This window comes from Canis lupus, chromosome 7, assembly GCF_003254725.2.
Source record: "Canis lupus dingo isolate Sandy chromosome 7, ASM325472v2, whole genome shotgun sequence".
NCBI classification, from domain to species: Eukaryota; Metazoa; Chordata; class Mammalia; order Carnivora; family Canidae; genus Canis; species Canis lupus.
The window spans coordinates 20,065,615-20,093,491 of NC_064249.1; the positions used below are offsets into that span (position 1 = coordinate 20,065,615).

Here is a 27,877-nt window from a genome sequence, read left to right on the forward strand (position 1 = left end):
AAAAGCATTCCTTTCCTAAAAACAAAAGTTAAACCAGATCTGTTCTCTTCTATGATTCTTAAAGAAGCATTATATCAATAGGCTTAAGCATTAGTAAACACAGTAATACTTTTTAAAGATTTTTTGTATTTATACATGAGAGACACAGAGAGAGAAAGAGAGAGAGAGAGAGAGAGAGAGGCAGAGACACAGGCAGAGGGAGAAGCAGGCTCCCTGTGGGGAGCCAGATGCAAGACTCCATGCCAGGACTCCGGGGATCAAGCCGTGAATCAAAGGCAGACACTGAACCAGTGAGCTATCCAGGTGCCCCCACAATAATAACTTAATAAAAATAAAGAAATGTAAGAGAGAGAGAGAGAGAGAAGCAGCCTAAAAGAGTTTTCCTATCCCCCACCTTTGAAATGTAAATCCTCCCAGGAGTAGTCTGTCAACACCCACACTGCTTGCAAAGCATGGTCAGAAAGAGTAAGGCCAGGATGTAAACTAAATGAGGTGGGGGAGCGGGGGCACCTGGGTGGCCCGGTGTCATGGTCTCAGGGTTCTGGGAGCCAGCCCTCCATCAGGTTCTCTGCTCGCCGGGAGTCTGCTTCTCCCTCTCCCTCTGTGACCTCTGTCGCTCTTGCTCTCTCTCAAATAAATAAAATCTTAATAAAAAATAAATAATAAAATAAAATAAAATAAAATAAAATAAAATAAAATAAAATAAAATAAAATAAAATAAACGAGGGGAAGGGGGAAAGGCGCCCTCGGGAAGCCTCCAGAGGGGTAAAAGGGCGCTTGGGGAGAAGTCTCTAATGTTAAATGAAGGACACCCTAATTCGTGGGCCCATTCTGTCCAGCGCAACAGGAGGACCACGTCCTCTCATTCCTAGGACGCCCACAAGTCGCGCGCAGAGACCCCCAGCTCTTCGGGGATCTGCGGGCCTCCGGGTGGGTCAGGCAACTGGACGTGCTTTTTTATTATTATTAAATTTTATTAGAGACAGAGAGACACAGGGGGAGAGAGAGAGAGAGAGAGAGAGAGAGAGAGAGAGAGAGAGAGAGAGACCCAGGCAGAGGGAGCAGCAGGCTCCGTGCAGCGAGCCCGCCGCGGGACTCGACCCCGCGGCTCCAGGATCAGGCCCCGGCCGCAGGCGGCGCTAACCCGCCGGCCCGGGCTGCCCGGAACGTGCTTTACAGCCCCGCCGCCGCTGTGCAAACCCCTGCTCCAACACCGCGAGGCGCACGAGCGCGCCGGCTTCGCCCGCACCCGGGGCGGGGGCCCACGAGGCGCGGGCCGAGCCTGCAGCTCGTCCGGGGCCCGCGGCCCCGCCTCCGGTGAGCAGAGCCCCGCCCGCCCCCGGTCATTACCGCCGCGGCTCCCGCCCGGCCACTCCGCCCGCACCGCGCTCCGGCCCGCGGGGATGGAGCGGGCGGCTCGCAGCTCCTCCCGAGAGGCCCGCGGGAGAGGCGGCGGGTCCCCCCGCCGGGAGAGCAAGAGCGCGAGGGCCGAGAGGGGCGGCGGAGGCCGTGGGCGCCGGGATGCGGGGCGCGAGCGCGCGGGGAGCCGGGGGGAGCCGCCCGCGCCCGCAGCCACCGTGGTGGACGTGGACGAGGTCCGGGGCTCGGGCGAGGAGGGCACCGAGGTGGTGGCGCTGCAGGAGGGCGAGCGGCCCGAGGACGGTACGGCGGGGATGCGGGCCGGGGGCCGGGGGGCGGGGGGCGGGGGGGCTTTCCACGTGGTGCCCCGGGGGCGTCGGATCGCGGGGACCGAGAGCCACCGAGAGCCACCGAGGCCGGAGCGGCCTGCTGCACCCGCTCACCTCGCAGGAAATGAAAGGCCTGAACTCAGACCCACCGCCCTCCCGCCCAGGGGTGGGCCCCGAAGTACATGGGAAGGAACGCAGACACCCCACTAAACACCGTCGGTCTCACACCAGCCACGGACGGGAAGCGACAGGAGAGTGGGCCAGGTTGGGGACCACGAACGCTGCGAGGGAGGCCCGCAGCGGCTTTCTGTGGCCAAGGAAGAGTACATGGGCACCTAATTTAAGTAAAGACATTTATGAACTGGTGGCTCTGGGCAACTATCCATATCCTCACCCCTTAGACTTACCTAGGTATTTTAAATTTTCTTTGGGGTGATCATGTGGCAGCAGAGCCAAGGGGAGAACAGTCAAACCTGAACTTAAATCTCACCTATCGGGCTCCCGGTGCATGGAGCCTGCTTCTCTCTCTCTCTCTCTCTCTCTCTCTCTCTCTCTCTCTGTGTGTGTGTGTGTGAGTGATTATCATAAATTAAAAAAATAATTAAATCTCACCTAGCTAGCCTTAACCGACCATGCCCCGGGGCAGATGACCACAAAAGAGACGTGCACGTGCCATCCAAAGCACTTTGCACAAAGCTTGGAGCAGAGGATAGACCCAATTCGAACAGAATCCTTGCAAACTGAAATAGAGGAAGGTTAGATCAAAGGAGGGAATCATGGGGAAAGATGTCTTTCTGGCTTCTGTGGGTAAAGCAACTCTTGACAACAAATTTATCCACTTCCAATCCTTTTTATAATGAATAGAAGAAAAAAAATCATTACACTTTAAAGTGTAAAGGAAAGTCAATAAGGAAGAGTGTGTGATATTGCTTTCTGCTGACTGTGAAATTTGAACATCATTTCCTGGTTACCAGCAATGCCATATATGCTGGAACACCGAAGCTATGATCGGACAAAGATTCCTGCAGTTGGGGTGCAGTTCCACGGACCATGGTAATGCTGTTTTGCCCAACTGATGTCCTTTCATCAGTCAGAAACTTCCAGTCATTAAAGGTTTGTTAGATTCAAAGCTACAGTATCGCTGAGCTGAGAGAGAGGTCTTGTAAGTATTGTGCTTCAGACCACATCCCAGGGGTGAGCGAGGAAGGGAGCCCACACGAACGGAGTTTTTACTATGTGCCAGGCACGTGTTAGGTGTTTTACTGAGTATTTTCATTCCCGAATCACTGAGGAGGAAACATGCTGAGAAATTAAGTAAGCTGTGAAGTGACGAGAGCCCGAGACCCCAGCAGTAGATGAGAAGTCCCACTGAGGATGAGGTGGCCTGGCTGAGCCCTTGTCTGGGAGGCTTCTGTGGCTTCCAGGCGACAGGGGAGCAAGAGGAGCAACCTCCCCTCCTCCTTCTCACCTAACACCATGCTCCCACAGCCAGGCTCCTTAAGACTTGGGACAAGTGAAAGGAGCTCCACCTTACCAGGATGGTCATAGCTAAAGCTCTTCCTGCCTGAACATTTAATATTCCACTATTCACTTAAACCAAACAAATTGAATATTCAAGGAACTCCTTCCAAGAGAAAATAATATTTTGTGAGTAAAGCTGTAAGTTAGCTTTGGGGTATAGACATTAGTTTTTCATTCACATCCTTAACTACGGTATGGAGCCATTGTGAGGCCATTTTTCCCTTGTGAAATACTATTTTGTCTGCATGTATATTAATTTATTTTTACTTGCCGTGGTTACCACTGGCAAGTGAAATATGTTTGTAAACTAATTAAACATGGCAATAGCACCCTTATCGTCCTTAAGGAAGAATATTGTAAAATCTAACGTGACACTGATAGAGTAGTGTTTCCCAAAATAGATTGCATGAGAAATAAATTTTCTGGAATATGAATTTCCTTAGAGAAAACATTGCCTGGTCAAATGTTTGGGAAATTCCAGGTTAAACAAAGCTAAGAATGCTTCTTTACTGCAGGGATTCCCCTAGCTTCTATATGCAGATACACACTGGGGAGCTCTAGAAGTAGGACACAGTGCCCAGTATTCCCTAAACTTGTTTTCCCAGGGCACTCTTGCTTTGTGGAGCACCCTGTGGGGCTAGTGTTCCGTGGCACACACTTAGGGAACTACCATACTACAGCACTGAGCGCTAATGTTGGTTTTGGGCTGATGCAGCTTGTGTAGCAAGTGATCAGTTTGGTGATGACCTTTCCAATTATTTTCCAGGCACGGAAATCAAATATTCAAACCTACCAACTAGTTTCCCTCTTTTTTTCCCATCCCTTAAAAATAGGCTTTTCACCATCATAATCTTTAGTCAACTTCTAGTCCTCTACGATGTTTTTTTTTTTTTTTAAATTCTTTATTTATTTATGATAGTCACACACACAGAGAGAGAGAGAGGCAGAGACATAGGCAGAGGGAGAAGCAGGCTCCATACACTGGGAGGCCGACGTGGGATTCGATCCCGGGTCTCCAGGATCGCGCCCTGGGCCAAAGGCAGGCACCAAACCACTGCGCCACCCAGGGATCCCCTCTACGATGTTTTTAAACTCACAAATAGTGTCCTTTTGGCCAGTTTCCCAGTACCTGGAGATTACAATTCTTGAGGTTTCCATAACTATTACATTTTAATAATTTTCTCTATCCACTTCTCCTTCATTCTTACAATTCAACAAATATTTATCGAGCACCTGTATTTTGTCAGGCACTGTTCTAGGCCTCGGGGATGCAACATAAGTAACCCAAGAGGTTTGTGTTCTTGAGATGAACTTTCCCTGAAACATTTTCACTTATCACTCAAGCAACCTGGATGTTCTGCAGTCTGGTTCCTCATTACTTTTATTTACGGACACTACTCCGCTAATATTATCCCATAGAAATGATTTTTCAAACACTCTCTGGAGAACCACACCCTAATCCAAAGAAGAGACTCTAAATAGTGGAATTTCAGACATTTGGGGCAGGAAGTAGATGGGGAAGTCATTTCAGGGAAGATGAGCCTCTGCACACATGTGGTTTGAATCACTTCAAATTCAACACCTGATACATGATAAGCACACTTCACTGATTTTTATGTATAGACATCACTTCATATTTATATCAACGCTATGAAAAATACCTCATGAGAGAGCTGCGCGATAGTTATTATGAGATAGTTAGCATCCCCATTGTAGATGAGACAGGTTTGAAGAGGTCATGTGCTTTGCCTAAGGTCATTTTTTGACAGAAAATGGTGGAGTCAGAACTCGAACCCAGACCTTCTGCCCAGAGTCCATGCTTATTACAGGTTCCCCACTACTGCCTTTCCAGAAGCCTGTTCTACCTTCCACAGGCCCACAGAATCCCTCACAGACAATGTCCCATCATGTGAACTGACCACTGATATCCAACTCACTCTGAATTTCCAGCAAAGTCTACATACTGCTCTGACCCTGCTATCAAGAACTAGACCAAGAAGTCCTGGTCAGTAAATATAGTGAATATGTTCCAATACAATTAATTATATGTATTATTCTTTTATTTATTTATTTATTTTCAGGTACCAAGTCTTCAGGTTTAGGGGCCTGTGAGTGGCTTCTTGTCCTCACATCCCTGCTCTTCATCATTGTGACCTTCCCTGTTTCCATTTGGTTCTGCATAAAGGTAAGATTCCAGGACAACCCAATAAGGAATGTCCTGGAGCCTCTCACTGACCTCAGGTCCAGTCTTCTGTGTTTGGTACCGGCTGTCTGTTCTGCATGGAATGGCCTCGACCCCACTCATCTGCCAGGAGAGCTCTTACTCCTTTCTGACCTTGCACACACATAACTCTGAAGCCTTCCTTGACTCCCCCAGACTATCATTTCCTTCCTTGTATTCTTGTGTGTCTCTGCTTTCACATCCATTCTAGCACTTACCATGTGTGTATACTATTTGCCAACACCTGCGTCTCCCATTAGACTGACGGCCCTCAGCTCAGGGCCTCTGTCTCGGTCATCTGCATTCTGCACCACAGAGATCAGTCCAGAACAGATGATGCTGTCCACTCTGGCCCTTCCGGAAACATCTCTGGCAGCTTCTATACCATGAATGATGATTCTCTTTGGCCCATGGGTGGTTACCTACACGTGTCCTTGAAGCAAACGAAGACCATGTCTGTTCAGGAAGCACATGCCAAGCGGAATTAGAAATGCAAGGGATTTATTGGGAGGCATGGCCTGTGAGCGATTAAGCAGAGAGAGAATAACAGGCAGAGAAACCCTTCAGAGTGATGCAGCTCTGACACCTGTGTTATCAGAAGTGAAGGTAGGATTGAACAGAAAGAGCCTCAGACTGTGGGGTAGCTCCACAGCAGCACCGTCCAGCCTGAAAGGGAACTCCAGAGCAGAATCCACTTAAGGAGGATTTTTTGTGATGGCAGAAATGGCCAGGCCCAAGTACCCCTGCCATTGTTATCATTGGCTGGAGCTGCCACGGAAGAGCATGTGCTTGGCTGGAACCCTATAGTTGCTGCTGGAGCCATCGATGATTGTGCTCTTCATGCAGGCCCCTCTCTTCCTCCTCCTGCCTTCCCTTCCCTCTCCTCCCCCTCCTCATTCTTCAGGAAACGGTGTTGAATTTTATCCAGCACCTTTTCTGCATCCATTGAGATGATTTGCCCTTTATTCTATTGAGATGACGTGTTATATTCATTCAACCTTGGATGTTAAACCAACTGTGTATTCCTAGTATAAATCCCACTTGGTTGGTAGGGTCTCTAATCCTCTTTATAGGTTACCAGATTCAGGCTGCTGGTAATTTGTTGAGGGGTTTACATCTATATTCATAAAAGAGATTGATCAGTGTTTTCTCATGATGTCTCTCTCTTGTTTTGGTATCAGGATAATACTGGCGTCACAGAAGGAGTTGGGGAGATTTCTGTTTTGGGGGAGAATTTATGAAGAACTGGCATTACTTCCTTGTTAAATGTTTGGCACAATTCACCAGTGAAACCATCTGGTTTCTGGTCCTGAACTTTTCTCTATGGGAAGTTTCAAAACTACTAATTTAGTCTTTACTTTTGGGTCTTTTCAGTTTGTTTGTTTGTTTTCTGAAGTCAGTTTTGGTAGTTGCATCTATACTAAGATTTGCCCATTTTACCTAAGTTATATCTAATTTGAGGCATATAGTTGTTTATAGTATTTTCTTTATAATCTTTTTTTTTTTTTTTTTTTTTTCTGTAAGGACAGTAGTGATGTTCCTGCCATTGCTTTTTCATTCCTGATTTTGGAAATTTGAGTCTTCTTTTTTTTTTTTTTTTTCTTGGTCCATTTAGCTAAACATTTGTCAATTTTGTTGATCTCTTCAAAGAACCAACTTTTGGTTTATTTTCTCTATTGTTTTTCTGTTTTCTATTGCATTTATTTCCACTCTAATCTTCCTTATTTTCTTCTTTCTGCTTGTTTTGTTTAGTTTGCTCTTCTATTTCCAGAGTCTTAAGATAGACCCGGTTTTATTTGAGATATTTCTTCTTTTTTTATCATAGACATCTATAGCTATAAATTTTCCTCTGAGCACTGCTTTAGTTGCATCCCATATGTTTTGGTGTCTGTCTTTGTTTTCATTCAGATCAAAATATTTTCTAATTTCTCTTTTGATTTCTTCTATGATCCATTGGTCATTTTAGAGTGTGTTGTTCAGTTTATATATATTTGTGAATTCCCCAAATTTCCTTTTTAATTATTTCGAATTTCATTCTATTCTAATCAGATAATATACTTTATGTAATTTCAATAGTTTTAAATTTATTGAGGTTTGTTTTATGGCTAGCATTTGATCTATCCTAGAGATGTTTTATATGTCCTTGAGAAGAAAGTGTATTTTGGTGATGTTGTTTGTGTATAGTGTTGTTCAAGTCTTATTTCCTTGTTGGCTAGTTGTTCTCTCCATGACTGAAAGTGGAATATTAAATTCTCCAACTATTACTGTTGCTTGAATTGTCTATTTATCCTTTCAGTTCTTTTGGTTTTTGCTTCTTGTATTTTAGATCTCTATTTTTAGGTACATATATGTTCATCATTGTTATACTTTCCTAATGCATTGACCCTTTTATTGTTATACTGTCCCTCTTTACCACCAGCACATTTTTGCGTGTTTTTTTTTAAATTCCACTTTGTCTGGGGCACCTGGGTGGCTTAGTCAGTTAAGCAGCTGACTTTTGATTTCGGCTCAGGTCACGATCTCAGGATCTTGGGACCAAGCCCCACATCAGGCTCTGCACTCAGCAGGGAGCCTGCCTGAAGATTCTCTCTCTCCCTCTCCCTCTGCCTCTCCACCTGTGTTCTCTCTCTCTCTCTCTCTCTCAAATAATTAAATAAATCATTAGGGGGGAAAAAAGATGGCAAACCCTAGAAGTCAATCAAGTAGAGGATACTAAAGCAGAATGATGTGCAACATTTGAGCAAGATATCAAAGGAGTCAGGCTCCTCTGCATCTCTAGGAAGATTTTGTTGCTTCCAATAAAAGCAAAAAAGAAATAAGTAATGCCAGAGAACCAAGAAATTGGAGGTGCCTGGGCCTATTCTAGAAACCAAATCTAGGCATTCATTATCATTCATTGTTTTTTTTTTTTTTTAAAGATTTTTATTTATTTATTCATGAGAAACACACAAAGAGAGGCAGAGACATAGACAGAGGGAAAAGCAGGCTCCCTGTAAGGAGCCCGATGTGGGCCTCAATCCCAGACCCCGGGATCATGCCCGGAGCTGAAGGCAGACACTCAACTGCTGAGCCACCCAGGTGTCCCAGAAATTGCAGTTTGAAACAAAAGGTATTAAAATATACTCTTTCTACTAAATAGTTAATATGTGATACATATAAAATCTAATAATTCCAAAGTCACAGCAAAATACGAGATTACACATGCTGTGATTTTCTTGATTTAGATATGTGGACATAGTAGAAGCATTATGTTTTAGGTAATCATGACTCTTTAATCGAAATTCTGTTCATGAGCTTAAAAATGAGGATGGCCAATATGTTTTCACTGATTTCTGATGTTCTGCACTTACTAAGTGTAGATTTTGGAAATCCAAATATTAATATACATTTTTTCTTGGTTCTTGAAACTAAAGTTTTCTGATATCTAGGATCATTCTTATGTGTCACGGCCTTTTGAAGACTTTATTTTTCTTTCTTGGAGTGTTTCAAAAGTATAATTTTTTCCTTTAGGTTGTACGGGAGTATGAGAGAGTAATAATATTTCGACTGGGACATCTGCTTCCCGGAAGAGCTAAAGGCCCTGGTATGAAACATGCTTTTACCCCCCAATAGACTTGCCAATTTCTTCAATCCATGCGTATTTGTAATATGGACCTCAGATTATATGAAGTATAATTCATATCTGATTTACAATATCTGCATTTTCTAATCTGTTACTTGTAATACAACTTATGAAAGATTCTTCAGAGAGCATTATTCCGAGGTCACAGTGGCCAAGAGAGAGGATGGGTGCAGAGAGTCAAATGCCTCGGCCAGGCTGGCTGGAGTAGAAAGTAGGCTTAGGACCCATGGCTGGGCACTAGTTTGAGCAGAATATGTTTTGGTTAGAGTGCTATGAATTCTCAGAGCAAAGCTGGCTAGTTCAGAATCCAGAGGGTCAGACCGAACCATGGGAGATTGGCAAAGTCCAGCACCCAAGTGACAAATTGGCCTTTGGTTCATGGAATTTAGAAAACATATACTGCTGTAAACACATACTGTGTTTTAAATACAGTATAACTGCCAGGGATATGAAGATGGATAAATGAGACATGGTTTCTGATCTGTAGGACCATGTAGTCAAGTGGAGTTGATGTCCAGAGGTACAAGCACAGATGGAAGTATGGGTAGTCTATAAAGTTTAGTAGTGGGGTTGGGGATCCAAGCTAACCAGAAAGGCATGGGAAGGATCAAAGTCCCACCATGCACACTATTGGAAAGGTCCAAGTTCCAAGCCAGGTCTACAGAAACAAATAGAGAATGGAGACTAGACTAGAAGATGCAAATCTGAGTTTGACAATCAGAACAAGCAGATGGGTCCATACAAAAGTAGAAGCAGACTGTGTAGTCTAGGACAGGGAGCATCTGGTTCTGGTTCTAGTTTTTAGCATCCTCCTTTTTTGGGCCTAGAAAGGGCTAGTTGCTGGGCTGCTCCTCAGAAAGGTCCCGGGCACTGTGAGGTACTGCCAGTTCCAGTAAGGCTTTGGCTCTTGTAGGAGCCCACACTGTCCAGTGGCTCTCAGCAAACCTCAATAAATCAATCCAAAAATATTTATTGCACGTTGACCCTATACGTTACATTAGGTGCATGAGGCTGGTAGCATGATATTGCTATTGTGATACCTCTGGGGCTCACATTTTAAGAAGTACCACATAGAAGTTGCTGGCTCTAAAGTTTGTCATGGTTGGTACATACACAGATTCAAAAATAATTTTACAAAGTACCTGAAAGTCAAGCACTAAAACTAACAATAATGCATAAGACATTCTTGTTAGAGAATTAAATCTAGTGAAGAAAACAGGCATATCACTCAAGATTTGGAGTGGCCAGCACCATGACAAGGTGACCATGTAGCCCATTTTGCTGGGGTTAATCCCTGTCTACACTTTTGTCCTGGAGTAAGTTGTAACAATGTTCTCCTTTCACTCTCAGAAGTATCCTAGATTAAACAAAAAGTATATGGTTACTTTAGCAACTGCAAACATGCTAGGGGTAGAAGTGGGATTGCCCAGTATGTCTGTGTGTAGTTGGAAGCTAAGGGAAGCAATGAAATATGTGCCCTGACCCTGAAGAGGTGAACCCCAAGCAATCTCCATGCTAACCATTCACCTGTCATTTCTCTACCCCCTCTTCTAGGCCTTTTTTTCTTTTTTCCCTGCCTTGATACCTACCACAAGGTTGACCTTCGTCTCCAAACTTTGGAGATACCCTTTCATGAGGTAAGCCAAATGATGGGCTTTGCTTTTTTTCTATATTTCATATGGCTGAGCTACCAATTCTGGTCCAAGGCAAAATGACTATTTAAGCTCAAAAGCAGGAAAGGAAAATAGAAATATGGACTGTCTCAAAATTAAAAACTCCTGTGTATCAAAGGACATGATCAAAAGAGTGAACGGGTAACCTATGGAATGGAGGAAAATATTTGCAAATAGTATACCTGATAAGGGGTTAATACCCAGAATATACAAAGAAACCTTACAACTCAACAAGAAAGCAAACAACTCCCTTAAATATTGGCAAAGGATTTTGTGATGGTTAATTTTATGTGTCAGCTTGCCTAAGCTATGGTACGCAGATATTTGATCAGACACATCTGAATGTTGCTGTGAAGGTATTTTTTAGGTAAGATTAATACTTAAATCAGTAGACTTTGAGTAGATTATGTTCCATAATGTGGGTGGGCCTTATCCAATGAGTTGAGGGCCTTAAGAAAAAGACTAACCTCTCTTTGAGAAGAGGGAATTCTATCAGCAGACTGCTCTCAGACTCAAGCTACAACATCAACTCTTTCTTGCGTCTTCAGCTTGTTGACATTCCCTGAAGGTTTTGGACTTGTTGATTTCTACAATTATATGAGCCAATTTAAAATTTCTCTCTCTCTCTCTCTCCACACACACACCCACACCCACACACACATGCACACCCACATCCTAAAGATTTTATTTCTCTGGAGAGTCCTAATAGACTTGAATAGACTTTTCTCCAAAGAATATATGCAAATGGCCAACAAACACATGAACAGATGCTCAACATCACTAATTAGTAGAGAAAGGTAAATCAAAACCACAATGAGATACCACTTCACACCTGTTAGGATGGCTACTATAAAAAAAAATAAACCACACCAACAAAATAACAAGGGTTGGCAGAGATGTCGAGAAATTGTGTTGTGCAATATTGGTGGGAATGTAAAATGGTACAGCTGCTATGGGTAACAGCGCAGCAGTTCCTCAAAAAATCAAAATTGGAATTACCATTGGCTCCAGCAATTTCACTTCAGGGTATATGCCCCAGAGAATTGAAAGCAAGGTTTTGAAGAGATATTTGTATACCTATGTTCATGGCAGCAGTATTCACGGTAGCCAAAAAGTAAAAATAACCCAAGTGTCCATCGATGACTGAGTGGATAGAAAATGTGGTACATACAAGGGAATATTATTCAGCCCTAAAAAAGGAAGGACATTCTGACAAATGCTACTCAGGATGAACCTTGAAAACATCATGCTAAGTGAATTAAGCCATCGCGAAAAGACAAATACTCTATGATTCCACTTGGATGAGGTACCCAGAGTCGTCTAATTCACGGAGACAGAAAGTGGAATGGTGGTTGCAGACGTTTGGGGAAGAAGTGGAGAGCAGTTGTTTAATGGCTTTCAGTTCTGAAAGATGACAGTTCTGGAGACTGTACAACAATGTGACTGTATAACATACAGTGGATAACTACTGAATTGTACACTTAAAAATAGTTAAAAAGATAAATTTGATGTTAAGTGTATTTTGCCACAATTAAAAATTAAAAGTAGAGACAACATCTAGATTTTTGTATTAGTAATTTAAATGTATAAGCCTTTCCTAAATTGTCTCCCACTTCCAGTTTGAAATTCTTTCTTATTCTTTCTTTTGGTAGATAGAAATTTTAAATAGAAATTATATATATATTTTAAAAGGCTTATTTTAGGTAACAAAATATATGAAGGGAAGAAATAAAAGTTTCCCCTCATCTTATTTTCTATAGACAGATGTTGATACTTTGGAATGTATCCTTTCAAATTTTTCTATGTATGTGGTTATATTTACAGACAGGTATACATATCATACTATTTCATAACATACCTTTTTTCACTCAATACTCTGTTGTGATCACATTTTCATGTATTAGCTATGTTTCTACTCCTTTGTTTTATTCTTTTCAAGATTTTATTTTTAAGTAATCTCTACACCCAACATGGGGCTTGAACTCACAACCGTGAGATCAAGAGTAGCACGCTCTTCCAACTGAGCCAGCCAGACACCCCTCTACCCCCTTTTTTTTTTTTTGATTTTTTTTTTTTTAATTTCAGAGAGAGAGAGAACATGTGAGCAAGCATGAGCAAGGGGGGGGTGGCAAAGGGAGAAGCTGACTCCCTGCTGAGCAAGGAGCCTGACGTAGGGCTTGATCCTAGGACCTTGGGATCCATTACCTGAGCCAAAGACAGACGCTTAACCAACTGAGTCACCCAGGCTCCCCACTACCCGTTTGTTTTAAATGGACACATAGTATATCATTGTATGGTTATACCACAATACACAATTCCCTATTGTGAATATTAATTTATTTCTTATTTTTTATCATAATAAGCAACACTGTGAATGACATCCTTGCAGCTAAACCCTTAAAATAGGTCCTTGTGATAAGTGTCTAAAAATGGAAATGTTGAGACTAGGCAGCTTTTAGGTTCTTGATGTGTTAGCACCACTCTGCCCTCTGGTGTACACTCAGAAAGCAACATATCAGAGTGCTTATTTCCCAGAAGATGCTTGTCCTTTAGCACTTTTTTTTTTTGGCATTGGGTTAAAAGGACCTGATATACAATTAACTGAATGTTTGCATCTAAGGAAATTCTTCCTGATATTTTTTTTTCCTAAAGATTTATTTATTTATTCATTCAGAGAGAGCGAGAGAGAGGCAGAGACACAGGCCGAGGGAGAAGCAGGCTCCATGCAGGGAGCCCGATGTGGGACTCGATTCTGGGTCTCCAGGATCACACCCTGGGCCGCAGGCGGCGCTAAACTGCTGCGCCACCAGGGCTGCCCCTATTCCTGATATTTTTACAAAACTACTTACAACAGGATTCCTTTCAATTGTGAGTTCTTTAGTGTATTTAATAAAAAAAACTCCATAATCTTCAAAAACACATCTATTTCAAATAAAATGGTGGGCCCAAAACTCTTTTTCCCCCCTATAATATTACTGAGAAAATCACCCTTGAACACATTTATTTATTTTTAAGATTTTTATTTATTTATTTGACAGAGACAGAAACAGAGTGAGCCCAAGTAGAGTGAGTGGCAGGCAGAGTAAGAGGGAAAAGCCTGCTCCCGTGGGAAGCCTGATGGCTCCCAGAACCCTGGAATCATGACCTGAGCCGAAGGTAGATGCTTAACCAACTGAGCCACCCAGGTGTTCCATCCCTTAAACACATTTAGCTTCACTATCCCCACCTGGGAAGGGAGTCCTAAAATAAGGCCTGTTATCCAAATTCTTTTTTCTACCTAGGTTGTGACCAAAGATATGTTTATCATGGAGATAGATGCCATCTGCTACTACCGAATGGAAAATGCCTCTCTTCTCCTAAGCAGTCTTGCTCATGTGTCCAAAGCCATCCAATTTCTTATCCAGACCACCATGAAGCGTCTCTTAGCACATCGATCCCTCACTGAAATTCTTCTAGAGAGGAAAAGCATTGCCCAAGATCTAAAGGTACTCAGATAAACTTATCAAATAGGTTGAAATACCTCCTCATATTTTATTCATTTCTTCTTCAGCCATTTATTGAAGCGCATGCCATGGAAGCATCTGGCAGGCATTCACTGGTGAGGGTACCATCCTTCAAGGAGCTGGCAGCTGACTGAGAGGTTGTCAGGTTGACCGTGAGTCAATCTGGTGATGACTAGTCAGTCATTGCCACAGGTTTTGCCCTCAATCCTACCCCAGAGGCTCTAGACTCATTGGAAAGTGCCCACATGGCACAAAGCGGTGGGAGCAAGAGCTGGCGGGGAGGACGGGGCCAGACAGGACAGGTGGGGGTCAGACAGAGGTGAGAAGGAATGGCTCCCAGGAGCCTACAGTCTAGTTGGGGAAACAGTCCAAGCTACATGGTAAGTTCAAATAAGACTTTCAGCTAAAAAGAAAATGTCACAGACCCTTACATGATTATCTCCCAATCAGTCATTGAGATTTAATTCATGGGAAATTAGGAAAGGAATTGAGGAGGAAGTGCCTCATGGGCAGTGTCAGCCAGCCGGCAGGCAGCAACTTCAGTCACCTCACTCACGGCCACCATGGGCATCTTCCATTCTTCCCAAGGCAACTTGGCAAAGATACTGAGATGCAAGAACAAAGCTGGCTTCCGGGCAGCTGGCTGGTCAAATGGCCATTACCACCAATGAGGGACCCTGTCGCGGAGGCCATAGGCACCCTGGCCCAGAATTGAGTTAGGAAGGTAGGAATGTTGTCTTAACAAAAGCAGGACCTCCAACAGAAGGGCTGGAGGATCAAAGGTATTGGTACTGGTTGTGCCTGATGGGGCCTGAGCAATCACTCATCTTAGAAGGTGAAGTACCTAAACATCTGTGACTGAGATTAGCAACTTGGTGGAAAAGGCAAGAATTCAGAAAACAAAAGAACCTAAAAAGGCAAAAAAAAGTTAGAACAAGAGGGATACAGGCAGTTGCTGCTCTGGAATTTAAAAACCACTCCAGCGGGCTCCCCCTCGGCCACCTTAACCTCTCTTCTGTTCATCCCTCCCCTCTAAAGGATAAAGGACAAGCTGTGGACTCTGGACACACAAAATTGCCTTTGTTGCACTGAATTATAATTTATGTATGTACATATTTGTCTTTGTAAATTATGGACTCCGTAATGACACGGATCATACTTTCTGCATCTCTTTGTTCTCAGCACCAGCACAAGGCTTGTCACACACCAGTCAGATAATGTTCTCTGGATGCCACCAGCAGGAAGGAAGCACCTCTAACTGAAAGCCATTTGGGAGAGACTAGACTCTGGTTCTCTAATAAGTGCATCTTAAAACAGATTTAACAAGTGCACCATCTGTATTGGTTTCCCATTGCTTCTGTAACAAATTACCACAAACTTGGTGACTTAAAATGGTAGCAATTGAATCTCATATAGTTTTGAAGGCCAGAAGTCGAAAAACAGTTTCAGTGGGCCAAAGTCAAGGTGTCAGTCAGCAGAACTGCTTCCTTCTGGAGGTTCCGAGAAGAGCATTCATTTCCTTGCCTTTCCCAGCTTCTAGTGGCCGCCTGTTTCCTGAGCTCATGGCCCCTTCCTCCATCACAGTGCATCCCTCCAAACTCTGCCCCCAGAATCACATCACCTTCTCCTCCTCTTCTGTAGTCACATCTCCCTCTATTCCCTCTTTTTTTTTTAATTTTTATTTATTTATGATAGTCACAGAGAGAGAGAGAGAGGCAGAGACACAGGCAGAGGGAGAAGCAGGCTCCATGCACTGAGAGCCCGACGTGGGACTCCATCCCAGGTCTCCAGGATCACGCCCTGGGCCAAAGGCAGGCGCCAAACCGCTGCGCCACCCAGGGATCCCCCTCTATTCCCTCTTAAAAGGACACTTATGACTGCATTTGGGTCCCACTGGGAAGATCCTAGATCATCTCCCCATTTTTAAGATCCTTTCACTTAATTCCATCTGCAAGGTCTCTTCTGGGGTAACATTCACAGGTTCCAGAGATGAAGACATGGATGTCTGGGGAGCCATTATTCAGCCTACCATACCACCCTTAACTCCACAAGTATTTCTTGAGTGGCACTATGCAAAGTTAAGCAACTTTTTTTTGAGAGAGAGAAAGAGCACACAAGCGAGGGGAGATGTAGAGGGGGGAGAGAGAGAGAGAGAATCTTAAGCAGATTCTACAGTCAGCATGGAGCCCAACTTGGGGCTTGATCTCACAACCCTGAAATCATGACCTGAGCCGAAATTGAGAGTCAGATATTTGACCAGCTGAGCCACCCAGGTGCCCCAAAGTTAAGCAACTTTTTGCAAGGCACTGTAATGTTAAAACAAAACAGGAAAGGAATGCCTCTTCAGAGGAAATGTACTTTCTCAGTACAGAACAATGGCCATGAGGGCATAGGGGGGCCCTGCTCTTACCTGAAAGTTCTCCCTGACATCTCACCTCTTCTCTCCACAGGTTGCCTTGGATTCAGTGACCTGTATTTGGGGAATCAAAGTGGAGAGAACAGAAATGTGGGTAGGAAATTAAGCAAGAAGAACAATATGATAAAGGGAAATATTTTGGTTTTGTTTTAAAATAATTTTAAAAAGTATTTTTAAAGATTTTATTTATCCATGAGACAGAGAGTCAGAGAGAGAGAGAGACAGAGAGAGAGAGAGAGAGGCAGAGACACAGGCAAAAGGAGAAGCAGGCTCCATGCAGGGAGCCCGATATGGGACTGGATCCCAGGTCTCCAGGATCACACCCTGGGCGGAAGGCAGCACTAAACCACTGAGCCACCTGGGCTGCCCTAAAAATTATTTTCAATGAGCTGAGTACTGTAGCCACATTGGCATAAATTTGAACAAAGAAAATTACCTAACACACATAGCCATAACACAGCCACTGTAATGTTTAGGCAGATTACTTTCAAAATTTTCTCTCCATGGATTAAAAAAAATTCTTCTGAGATGAAATTCACATAACATAAAAACTCATCATTATAAGCATTTTAAAGTACAGCTGTTTTTATTATATTCATAGAGGAGTGTAACCATCACTACTAATTCCAGAACATTTTTATCACTCAAAATGACAGCCCACACCCATCAAGCAGGGACTCCTCGTTGCTCCCCTACCCCCTAGCCTGACAACACTAATCTCTCTGCACTAGGCTAGCCTGGGCATTTCATACAAATACAGTCAATATTATATGGCCTTTTGTGTTTGGCTTCTTTCATTGCACATGTTGTTTTCAAGGTTCATCCATGGTTAAACCTGAATCAACATCATTCCTTTTGATAGTCAAATAATATCCCAGTGTGTGGATACAACACACCTGGTTTACCTGCTCATTTGCTGATAGACATTTGGCTTGTTTCCACTTTAGGGCTACTCTGAATAATACCGTGGTGACCATCCAAGTGCAAGTTTTTGTATGAACATGTTTTTAAATATCCCTAGCAGTAGAATTACTGGCTCATATGGTAACTCTATGTTTAACTTCCCATGGAACTGCCAAATTGTTTTCTAGCTATGTCATTTTCATACTTATATACAGGATAAAAATACAATTTTGTATCTTCTACATAATACATTAAGTATTGCTCTTCCTTGGTCAGTTCTACTCTTTTCAAAATCAATTTCTTTATAAACGTCAATGACATCCCTTGTTCTTAATAGTATGGCTCTTCAAGGCTGTTTTTCATTGTTCAAATTTAATAGCTGGGATTTAGATTAAACCTTAAATGGGGATCCCTGGGTGGCCCAGCGTTTTGGTGCCTGCCTTTGGCCCAGGGCGTGATCCTGGAGTCCCGGGATCGAGTCCCACATCGGGCTCCCAGCATGGAGCCTGCTTATCCCTCCTCCTGTATCTCTGCCTCTCTCTCTCTCTCTCTCTCTCTCTCTCTCATAAATAAATAAATAAATAAATAAATAAATAAATAAATAAATAAATCTTTTTAAAAAAGATTAAACCTTAAATGGGAAAAATCATAATAATCCATTAACAACAACAAAAAAATGTGTTCCTCTTGTACAGAGCAAACCAAAGCTCTACTGTGACATCAGTGATAATGATAAGTGTGCATTTGAGGCACTTACTCTTGAGCTGCCCTTCCCTGGCCACCATCTGCTCCGAGGTCTAGGGACAGCACACCCTGATAGATCAGGATTTGCTGTTCCTCCTGAAATAACAACTCTTTATTTTCCAGTAAGGATGTAAGGCTGCCGGCAGGGCTTCAGCACTCACTGGCTGTGGAAGCCGAAGCGCAGAGACAGGCCAAAGTGCGGGTGAGCCAGCGTCAGGCGGGCCCGCCTCCCACCCCCATGCTCCATGGCCTGCTGTAGCAGAGCATTGCCCCTCTGCTTCTCACCTCCCACTCACCCAGGAGCTCGGAAGAACCTGGCTTGTGCCCCCCTCCCCACTCTGTTAAAAGTTTTCTCTTAAAGTGTGTTCATAGCCACCCAACTAATGCCACATGGCCTTTGCTGGGACACCCTCTCTCCATAGCTACTGGGACTAGTGGCCTCCTCCTCCTTCCTGGGTCTGGCCTTTACTCTCTCTCCCTCAAGGCATCTCTCCTCACCCTCCATCCCTCTGCTCTTGTGCTGGCATCTTTCCCAAGGTAACATCAGTCACCTATCTCCTCTGTGTTAGTAAGTTAATGACACCAGACCCACATCCCTAGCTCTGTGCAGGCTGTGGGGAGCTGACCTGATGAGGCCTGGTTCCCTCAGGACCCAGAGAAGCTCGTGCCACTCAGCCCCTAGTCAGGCGTGCCGGTGGGCCGCACAGATGTGGCTGCCCGCAGCTCCTGAGGATCAAGGTGGGGTGGGAGAGGTGTTGGGAAAAGGAATAGGAGGACTGGAAGGGAGACGTGTTTCTCTTCAAGAACAAGAAGCAAGTGAAGAAGAACCTGCTCACAGAAGAGCTCACTAACCCTGCTGTGTTGAGAGGAGGAAGGGGAAGAAAGTGGTCCTCTGGGCAGAGTTGCTTCTAGATCTGAGTTTAGTCTTCTTTGTCCACTTGAAGGTGGCAGTTGGGCTGTGAGCTTAGTGCTTTTTCCTCTGAAATGTTCACTCGTTCCTTTTGCCCTGGTTAGGCGTCTCCTCACTTCAGGCTTCCACGTCCTCGCCTAGAATGCTGGCCAACTTTTTCTCAATATGGCAAAACCTTACTAATCTTTCAAGGCCCGGCAGACATAATCAGTAACTCCCCTGACATGTCACTGTGCTTGTCAGGGCCCTTGACGAATTCCGCCCTAAGTCACAACGAACAGTGAAATCCACCTCCCCCAGATCAAGGCCCCTGAGAAAGAAGGCAGCCGCTCGGTGCTGAACAGCCGGGACAAGCAAGAGGAAAAGTCACTTCACCTGTCTTCCCGTCTGCTCTCCAGGTGATCGCTGCGGAAGGGGAGAAGGCCGCGTCCGAGGCCCTGAGAAGGGCGGCCGAGATTCTGGCAGCCACCCCGGCCGCGGTCCAGCTGCGGTACCTGCACACCCTCCAGTCCCTGTCCACAGACAGACCTTCCACGGTGGTTTTGCCTTTGCCGTTTGACCTGCTGAATTTCCTGTCCTCTCCTGGCAATAGAACCCAAGGAAGCCTCCCCTTTCCCAGTCCTGCCAAACCTGTTGAGCCACCAAATCCTAAAACGAAAGACTCTCCCATGCTCTAGGAGGAGCCCGGGGTAATGTGATGGGGGGTGGGGGGCTGCCAGGGAACAGCCCCATCTCTGAGGGAGGCTGTCCCCACTTCCTGCACTTCCTTTGGTTGCCACATGGAATGCCCTGGAAAGGTAGTCATAGCCCAGCCAGCTATGGGAGGAGGCAGTGGGATGATGTAATGACAGAGGAGCCATATAACAAGTTTAGGTGGACCATTTTAATCAGAGTAATATGGGAAGAGCGTTAGCCAACGTTCTACTTTGGAAAGAATTTTGTGTCTCTATATGGCTAAATTTTGACTTTCAAAGATATAGTTCAAATGTCTTTTTTTTTTTTTTTTACTGTACACCCTCTGGCCCCTTTGGCAAGGTCTTTCCTGCTCCTGTGGCCCTTTCTACATGTCCCTTTTACTGTGTTCATCACACTTCACTGTCATCCTGTAGTTAAGATGCTTACTCCTCTCCAGCTGTACTATGAACTCTTGGTCACTTGCCCCACCACCACCACCTCCACCACTCAACCTTGTGTGTCCCACCCTATGGTCTCCACATCTAACCCACATATTGGCACCACAGAGACACTTAAATGTTCCTGAGCAGATGAAAGAAAATAAGATGTACTTGGGCTGAATATAAAAATTCACATCTAATTAAAAGAATTTAAAAGGGATTCTTTTTATGGAGACTCCTTTTTAAAATGGAGAAATAAAAGGACAAAAACATTTACCTGATACATGTTGCCTAAAATCTGAAGGAGCATCACTGGAAACATGGGGCTGATATATTCTCAGTACAGCATTAACCAGCTTGCTTATTTCTCAAACAGTGGTGACATTATGTGATCTATAAGTGCCCTGGAGTATTCTTTTCCAGTACAGATATTCTTTAATATAAATATATTGTCTTACTTTCCATTAACTTCTCTTACACAATTAGAAATATGTATCTACAGAAAAAAAAATTAGCCAAGTAAATAAGAAAGCCTCTTGAGGTATATAGCAAATCCTCTATATAGACTTAAAAAATCAATATTATAAAATCTTACTAACATTATAAAAATATTACTAACATCATGTATATTACTAAAATGCTTCTTATAAAGGGAATTTCCATATTGCCAGTACAGAAAGAAATGGTGGCAACTATTTGGTGGTTGCTCTGTCCTACAAACTGCCTTTTTACTCTTTATGTTATTCAAAGATATTATATTGGAGATGTGTTCCTGCTATCCCTAAATGAGAACTTTAAGCATTTTCTATAAACACACCTGTAAAGGGTTTTTGTTTATGAATGTTAGTCTATAAATCACTATGGAGCATTATTTCAGAGAGAAAATGTATTCTGAGCTCCTAGGAATGGACCTGGAAACTTTTATAGCATTTTGTCTGTTAGGGACCGGCTGGTTGCCCACTCTGTTTAAGTAACAGAAACAAGGCCCAGATCAAGGATGCTTAACCTTTCCTGTTCCCTCTGGATTACTTCCACATTACTGCCCTCTCTGCCAATCCTCCTGTTCTCCAACAACAAAAGACCAAAAACTCTCTAGCAGTACGTGATAATATAGCAGTATATAATGATGCCATCCTAGGGCCGTGTCTGTCATATGTCTCTAAGCCTCTTCCTCACCTCCATCCAAAGCTGGGGAAACCACACATTCTAGCCCAAGCCTGCAAACCCTAGGGTGTTAGCCAAGCAGTGCATCTTCCCAAGATTATGCAGAACTGTTAGATTATTTCAAAACCTACATATTCATACAATCATGCCCAATTCATTTATTATGTTAACAATTAGCTTAGGGCAGGCACCTGGGTCCTCAAGTGGTTGAGCACCTGTCTTTGGCTCAGGGCATGATCCCAGGGTCCTGGGATAAAGTCCCGCATCAAGCTCCCCATAGGGAGCCTGCTTCTCCCTCTACCTATGTCTCTGTCTCTCTCTGTGTGTCTCTCATGAATAAATAATTTTTAAAAAAATCAGCTTATATAGTTACTGTGTACTGAGATGATAACTTTGAGTTTTGTTTCAAAAGGATATTTCATCCATTTCTGAAAACATTTCCATATCTTCTCAAAAAAAGTTTTTCTCCCTACTCTCAAGGACCATACGTGGTTGTGGGGGAGTGGCAGTGCTGAAAGCCATAGGTTGAGTAGTCTTGGCTGGAGGCAATGGGAGACTCTGAAGCCAAAGGAGCAGGCAAAGCTTTGAACTACGCAGATGTGCCGAAATACAAAATATGGAATCCAAAAGGCTGTCAAATCCAAGTAAGCAAAGAGCCGGTACCGAAATCTGCCAGGGCCAGAGAGAGGAAAGAAAGCACTGAGGAGGCAGCAATCGATAGTCTGAGAATTGAAGGAAATTTCTGGGTCCTCTCCTAGAATATCTAACAGATTAGAGTTTGCAATTTAGTTTTGTGGGCCAGCCAGGGCTCGGTCATTGATGCTCCAGCCCATTTAAAGGACAAAGGCAATTGGAGCATCCCTGAAGTGGGAAGTATTTCTCATTACCACCGTGTTGTCCCACACCCATCCCGTTATACTGGTTATTGAAGTTAAGATGGTATCAAGGGTAGTTGGTCACTTTTCACCACATATAAATGGCTCCTGATCTCAGGTTGGCAGATGTTGGCATAAATAATGAAGGAGGAGGTAGGGTTATGCTGATTCAGGCATAGCCAGAGCCAGAACAGAACAATTAGGAGTGAATGCCAAGGTAATAGGTAATAATGGCTTTTAAGACCCTTGAGAATTCCATGTAGCATGGTTCCTTTTGTCAAAGGCAGATTTACCTACGGGTCTGGGGAGTGCCTCAGGTATCACCCACTGGTTGGTCTCCTCTGCTGTCTGGCTCAGTCAACATTTAAATTTTTCATTAGCTTACCAGAGGGCACCTTCCAGGGCTGCTCAGGCAGCCTGTGATATCTTCAGCTATTAATTGGCTGTTGGGATGGGAGTGTTTGATGGGTGGGAAATATCAGGGCTAAGTTGCTATGAAACTGTGAATGGTCAAGGGAAACTCTTTAGAGACTAGTGAGGTGAGCTTAGAGTGCTATCTGCAAGGTCCCCAGGGGTCTTCTCTTGACACCTAGGTGCTGCCTTCTAGCTGGTTACTGATCTTGAAATGATGAGTGGAGGGCAAGTTGGACAGTACAATCCAAAACTAAGATATGTATGAGGGAAGAGTTTTTCTCTGGAAATGTAATATTAATAGAGCAGCAGTGCCTTAGTCAGTTCAGGCTGCTATAACAGAATACCATAAGATGGTTTATAAACAACAGATGGGGCACCTAGGTGGCTCAGATGGCTAAGTGTCTGCCCTCAGCTCAGGTCATGATTCCAGGGTACTGAGATCAAGCCCCACATCGGGCTCCCTGCTCAGCCAGGAGTCTGCTTCTGCCTCTCGCTCTATTCTTCCCTCCACTTGTGCTTTCTCAAATTAATAAATAAAATCTTTTAAAAAAATAAAAATAAACAACAGAAGTTTCTCAATTGAGCTGGGAAGTCCAAGATGCCAGTAGGTCTGGCATCTGGTGATGGCCCAATCTCTGGTTTATAGACAGGTGTCTTCTCACTGTGTCCCCAAATGGTAAAAGGGGGGAGCTCTCTGTGGTCTTTTTCAGAAAGGCACTAATCCCATTCATGAGGGCTCCACCCTCATGACCTAATCACCTGCTAAAGGCCCCATCTCCTAATACCATCACATTGGAGGCCAGGATTCCAACATAGGAATTTTGGGGTGACACCAATATGGAGTCTATTGTAGGCAGTAAGCTGATAAAAAGAGAGATGTTTCAGTTTGGAGCTGAAGTCCACCATGACCAAAATGACACCACCATTAGATTGGCACAAGTTCTGTGACGGTATTCCAGGGCATTTGGCTGATAGGCAGTGACTCTTAAGTCTGTCTAGACCTGCATTCATTGTGCAGGCATTGTCTTAATGGCTGGTATACTACAGGTTGTTGGGACTCCAGATCACCAAAAAGAGGTCTTGACAGGCTCTCCTTAAAAACTTCATGGACCACCCTAGCTCACTAGTAGTGTCAGGATGGTGCTGGAGCCCTCAGTTTGAACACCCCTTGGGAGGCCCTGCAGGTCATTCTGCCTACGTCTCTGCATCTTTTTCTTTGAGGGCCATATCTGTATGACTGAGTAATTATAATCCTCCTTATGAGGATGACTACAATGTTCTTTGGCAGAGTCTACTGGGTATGAAGGTTCTGATGTCTCTAGAATTTTGGCTTGTGTAACAGTGCATTTGCTCAGTGGTTGAGCTGATCAATAAGTAGAGGATACCGGAATTGAATCCTTTAAAAAGAGGAGTCATCAACTGCACTTTTAGCTTTTCTGACTTGGAGAGGCAATATAGCACTGTAACTGCAAGTTTGACTCCTGCTAGGTGTCACTCACTCTAGCACTCACTAGATGTTTAACTTTAAACATGCTACTCATCTGGACATGAATGGGGATAAACGTATAACCCACACCACAGAGTTGTTGTGATTAAATGAAATAATACATGAAGTGCTTTGTACAGAGCTTACACAAAGCAAATCCTCACTAAATGACTACTACTGTTTTTCCAGTTTTACCCCAGGAGCTCTAAACGACAGTGATCTAGCTGTATCCAAATAGAAGCCTGGCCCCCTAAGAAGGTTGCCTCCATGCTTCAAAGGTAGCCCCAATGGCCAGTATCTCCTGCCTGCAGCATGGTTATTCTTGGACAGAACCAGCTTAAGAACTTACACATGGGGTCCCTTATGTTAGAATCCCACCTCAATATTTCAAGCATTTGTTTTAAAGGTATATAGCTCTTTAAGATGATAGTAAAACAAAAGCAGGACAGAAGAGAGGAGTTTCTTCTCTTGGAGAGCAAGAGTTACAAACAGAAAACCGACAAGCTCCTTTCTTTCTTGCCTAGGTTTGACTATTTGAGTGGCCAGGATGGAAAATGGGGGATGAATCACCAGCTGTGCCTTGTGAACTCTAAGATCTGTCGAACATCTGGGGAGATCTTATCCAACAAAAAGTAGTTTGCCTTGGTGAGACAGATCATGGGAACTTATCTTCAGACTTTTGAAAGTGTTTCTCCCAGCTGGCCAAGAGTTAGTCCAAAGTATGCCTCTGCCAGGTCAGGGGCTCATGCAAGTACAAGAGGATGCTCTGCAAACAGAAGCCACTGCAAGCCAGAAAATCATGCAAGAGCCACTCATCAGCCATTTGAGAACAAGAGGAACACCGTCCAGGCCAGATGGCACTGCTATACACGGGGATTGCTTAGAGAACCTCTGGAAGGCTGCTTACATTGGTCTTGCTCCTAGATGCACAATCCTAGTATACCAGTTGCACTATCCAGGAAATCCTTCTTCTTGAAAATGTATACCCTGCAGAGTTCATCTTTGACATCAGGAGCATTAGTAGACTTGCTTGGCAATCCCACACAGAAGATTGTCTTGAGGCTTTGGTGCACCTGCCTAGAATGACCTCTTTATTTTTCAAAGGCAGAGATAGAAGTCCTACTGAGCTCTGGGCACTGCTTCATATCAATATGGCTACAGAGGACCTTGGCCTCAGGCTCAAATGGCAAGCACTCCCATTTTGTAGGTAAGCAGGCCCTAGGCAGCAGAGCTACAGCAGTTATACTCCTATTTTTAGAGAAACTCCTCTGTTTCCTTTGGGAATGAACTTGCTGGTAGGTGGGACACTTATTTGGAATTGCAGAAGCGGGCAGATGGTACTTAGAGCTTTGAGGCCTGCAAGAAGAATTCCCAACAGTCTTTAAAGTAATATGCACTCTTTTTCGTGGCACCTCTGAGGCGGTAGGCCACTTCAGGATGAAGCTGAACATCTCTTTCCCAGCCACTGGCTGCCAGAAACTCATTGAAGCGGATGATGAGCGCAAACCGCGTACCTTTTATGAGAAGCATATGGCCTCAGAAGTTGCTGCTGATGCTCTGGGTGAGGAATGGAAGGGTTACATGGTCCGAATCAGTGGTGGCAATGACAAACAAGGCTTTCCCATGAAGCAGGATGTCTTGACCCATGACCGCATCCACTTGCTGCTGAGTAAGGGGCATTCCTGCTACCGACCCAGGGCAGCACAAATCTGTTTGGGGTTGCATTGTGGATGCCAATCTCAGTGTTCTCAATTTGGTTATTGTGAAAAAAGGGGAGAAGGATATTCCTGGACTCACTGATACTACTGAGCCTCGTCACGTGGGGCCCAAAAGAGCCAGCAGAATCCGAAAGCTTTTTAATCTGTCAAAAGAAGATGATGCTGCACAGCAAAGGATACAGTCAACAAAACTAAAAGACAACCTACAGAATGGGAGAAGATATTTGCAAATGATGTATCAGATAAAGGGTTAGTTTCCAAGATCTATAAAGAACTTATTAAACTCAACACCAAAGAAACAAACAATCCAATCATGAAATGGGCAAAAGACATGAACAGAAATCTCACAGAGGAAGACATAGACATGGCCAACATGCACATGAGAAAATGCTCTGCATCACTTGCCATCAGGGAAATACAAATCAAAACCAAAATGAGATACCACCTCACACCAGTGAGAATGGGGAAAATTAACAAGGCAGGAAACCACAAATGTTGGAGAGGATGCGGAGAAAAGGGAACCCTCTTATACTGTTGGTGGGAATGTGAACTGGTGCAGCCACTCTGGAAAACTGTGTGGAGGTTCCTCAAAGAGGTAAAAATAGACCTGCCCTACGACCCAGCAATTGCACTGTTGGGATTTACCCCAAAGATACAGATGCAATGAAACGCAGGGACACCTGCACCCCGATGTTTATAGCAGCAATGTCCACAATAGCCAAACTGTGGAAGGAGCCTCGGTGTCCATCGAAAGATGAATGGATAAAGAAGATGTGGTTTATGTATACAATGGAATATTACTCAGCCATTAGAAATGACAAATACCCACCATTTGCTTCAATGTGGATGGAACTGGAGGGTATTATGCTGAGTGAAGTAAGTCAGTCGGAGAAGGACAAACATTATATGTTCTCATTCATTTGGGGAATATAAATAATAGTGAAAGGGAATATAAGGGAAGGGAGAAGAAATGTGTGGGAAATATCAGAAAGGGAGACAGAACATAAAGACTCCTAACTCTGGGAAACGAACTAGGGGTGGTAGAAGGGGAGGAGAGTGGGGGGTGGAAGTGAATGGGTGACGGGCACTGGGGGTTATTCTGTATGTTGGTAAATTGAACACCAATTAAAAAAAAAAAAGAGGGGATCCCTGGGTGGCTCAGCGGTTTCGCATCTGCCTTTGGCCTAGGGCACAATCCTGGAGTCCTGGGATCGGGTCCCACGTCGGGCTCCCAGCATGGGCCTGCTTATCCCTCCTCCTGTGTCTCTGCCTCTCTGTGTCTATCATGAATAAATAAATCTTTAAAAAAAAAAAAAAAAAGAAGATGATGCCTGCCAGTATGTTGTTAGAAAGCCCCTAAATGAAAGGAGAAAAAATGAGTGGGAAATACCAGAAAGAGAGACAGAACATGAGAGACTCCTAACTCTGGGAAATGAACAAGGGGTGGTAGAAAGGAAGGTGGGTGGGGGGTGGGGGTGACTGGGTGATGGGCACTGAGGGGGGCACTTGATGGGATGAGCACTGGGTGTTATTCTATCTGTTGGCAAATTGCACACCAATAAAAATAAATAAATAAAATAAAAAAATAAAAAAAAGAAAGCCCCTAAACAAAGAACGTAAGAAACCTAGAACCAAAGCACTCAAGATTCAGTGTCTTGTTACTCCACATGTCCTCCAACACAAATGTCGGTGTATTGCTTTGAAGAAACAGCATACTTAGGAAAATAAGGAAGAGAATTTACAAGAGAATGAAGGAGGCCAAAGAAAAACGCCAGGAACAGATTGCCAAGAGACAGAGGCTGTCTGAGGGCTTCTACCTCTGAGTCCAGTCAAAAATGAGATTTTCTAAAAAAAAAAAAAAAAAAAAAAAAGAGATTTTCTAAGAGTGACAAAATAAATAAGAT

The 27,877-nt window shown here is 43.9% G+C and overlaps 2 protein-coding genes and 1 pseudogene across 3 annotated transcripts in view; 2 read left to right on the forward strand and 1 right to left on the reverse strand.

Moving 5' to 3' along the window:
- Positions 1-1,369: 1,369 nt before the first annotated feature.
- On the forward strand, positions 1,370-21,839 carry NPHS2 (NPHS2 stomatin family member, podocin). Of its 2 annotated transcripts, XM_025430153.3 has the most exons (8): positions 1,375-1,662; positions 5,291-5,394; positions 8,941-9,013; positions 10,607-10,689; positions 14,007-14,210; positions 16,679-16,734; positions 18,415-18,493; positions 19,600-21,839. In XM_025430153.3, the coding sequence occupies exons 1-8, from the start codon at positions 1,404-1,406 to the stop codon at positions 19,876-19,878; spliced, it is 1,137 nt and encodes a 378-aa protein (XP_025285938.1). In that variant the 5' UTR covers positions 1,375-1,403; the 3' UTR covers positions 19,879-21,839. The 2 variants fall into 2 exon arrangements, with proteins under 2 accessions (XP_035574703.1, XP_025285938.1); XM_035718810.2 differs by lacking the exon at positions 14,007-14,210 and having other exon boundaries at positions 1,370-1,662.
- Positions 19,946-27,877, reverse strand: part of AXDND1 (axonemal dynein light chain domain containing 1) — a 106,820-nt gene continuing 98,888 nt past the window's right edge. Inside the window, exon 25 of the mRNA XM_025430146.3 lies at positions 19,946-22,149. Within this exon, the coding sequence (XP_025285931.1) occupies positions 21,837-22,149 (313 nt within the window). The 3' untranslated portion in view covers positions 19,946-21,836. The remainder of the gene's footprint in view (positions 22,150-27,877) is intronic.
- LOC112648533 (40S ribosomal protein S6-like) lies at positions 21,996-27,839 on the forward strand (annotated as a pseudogene).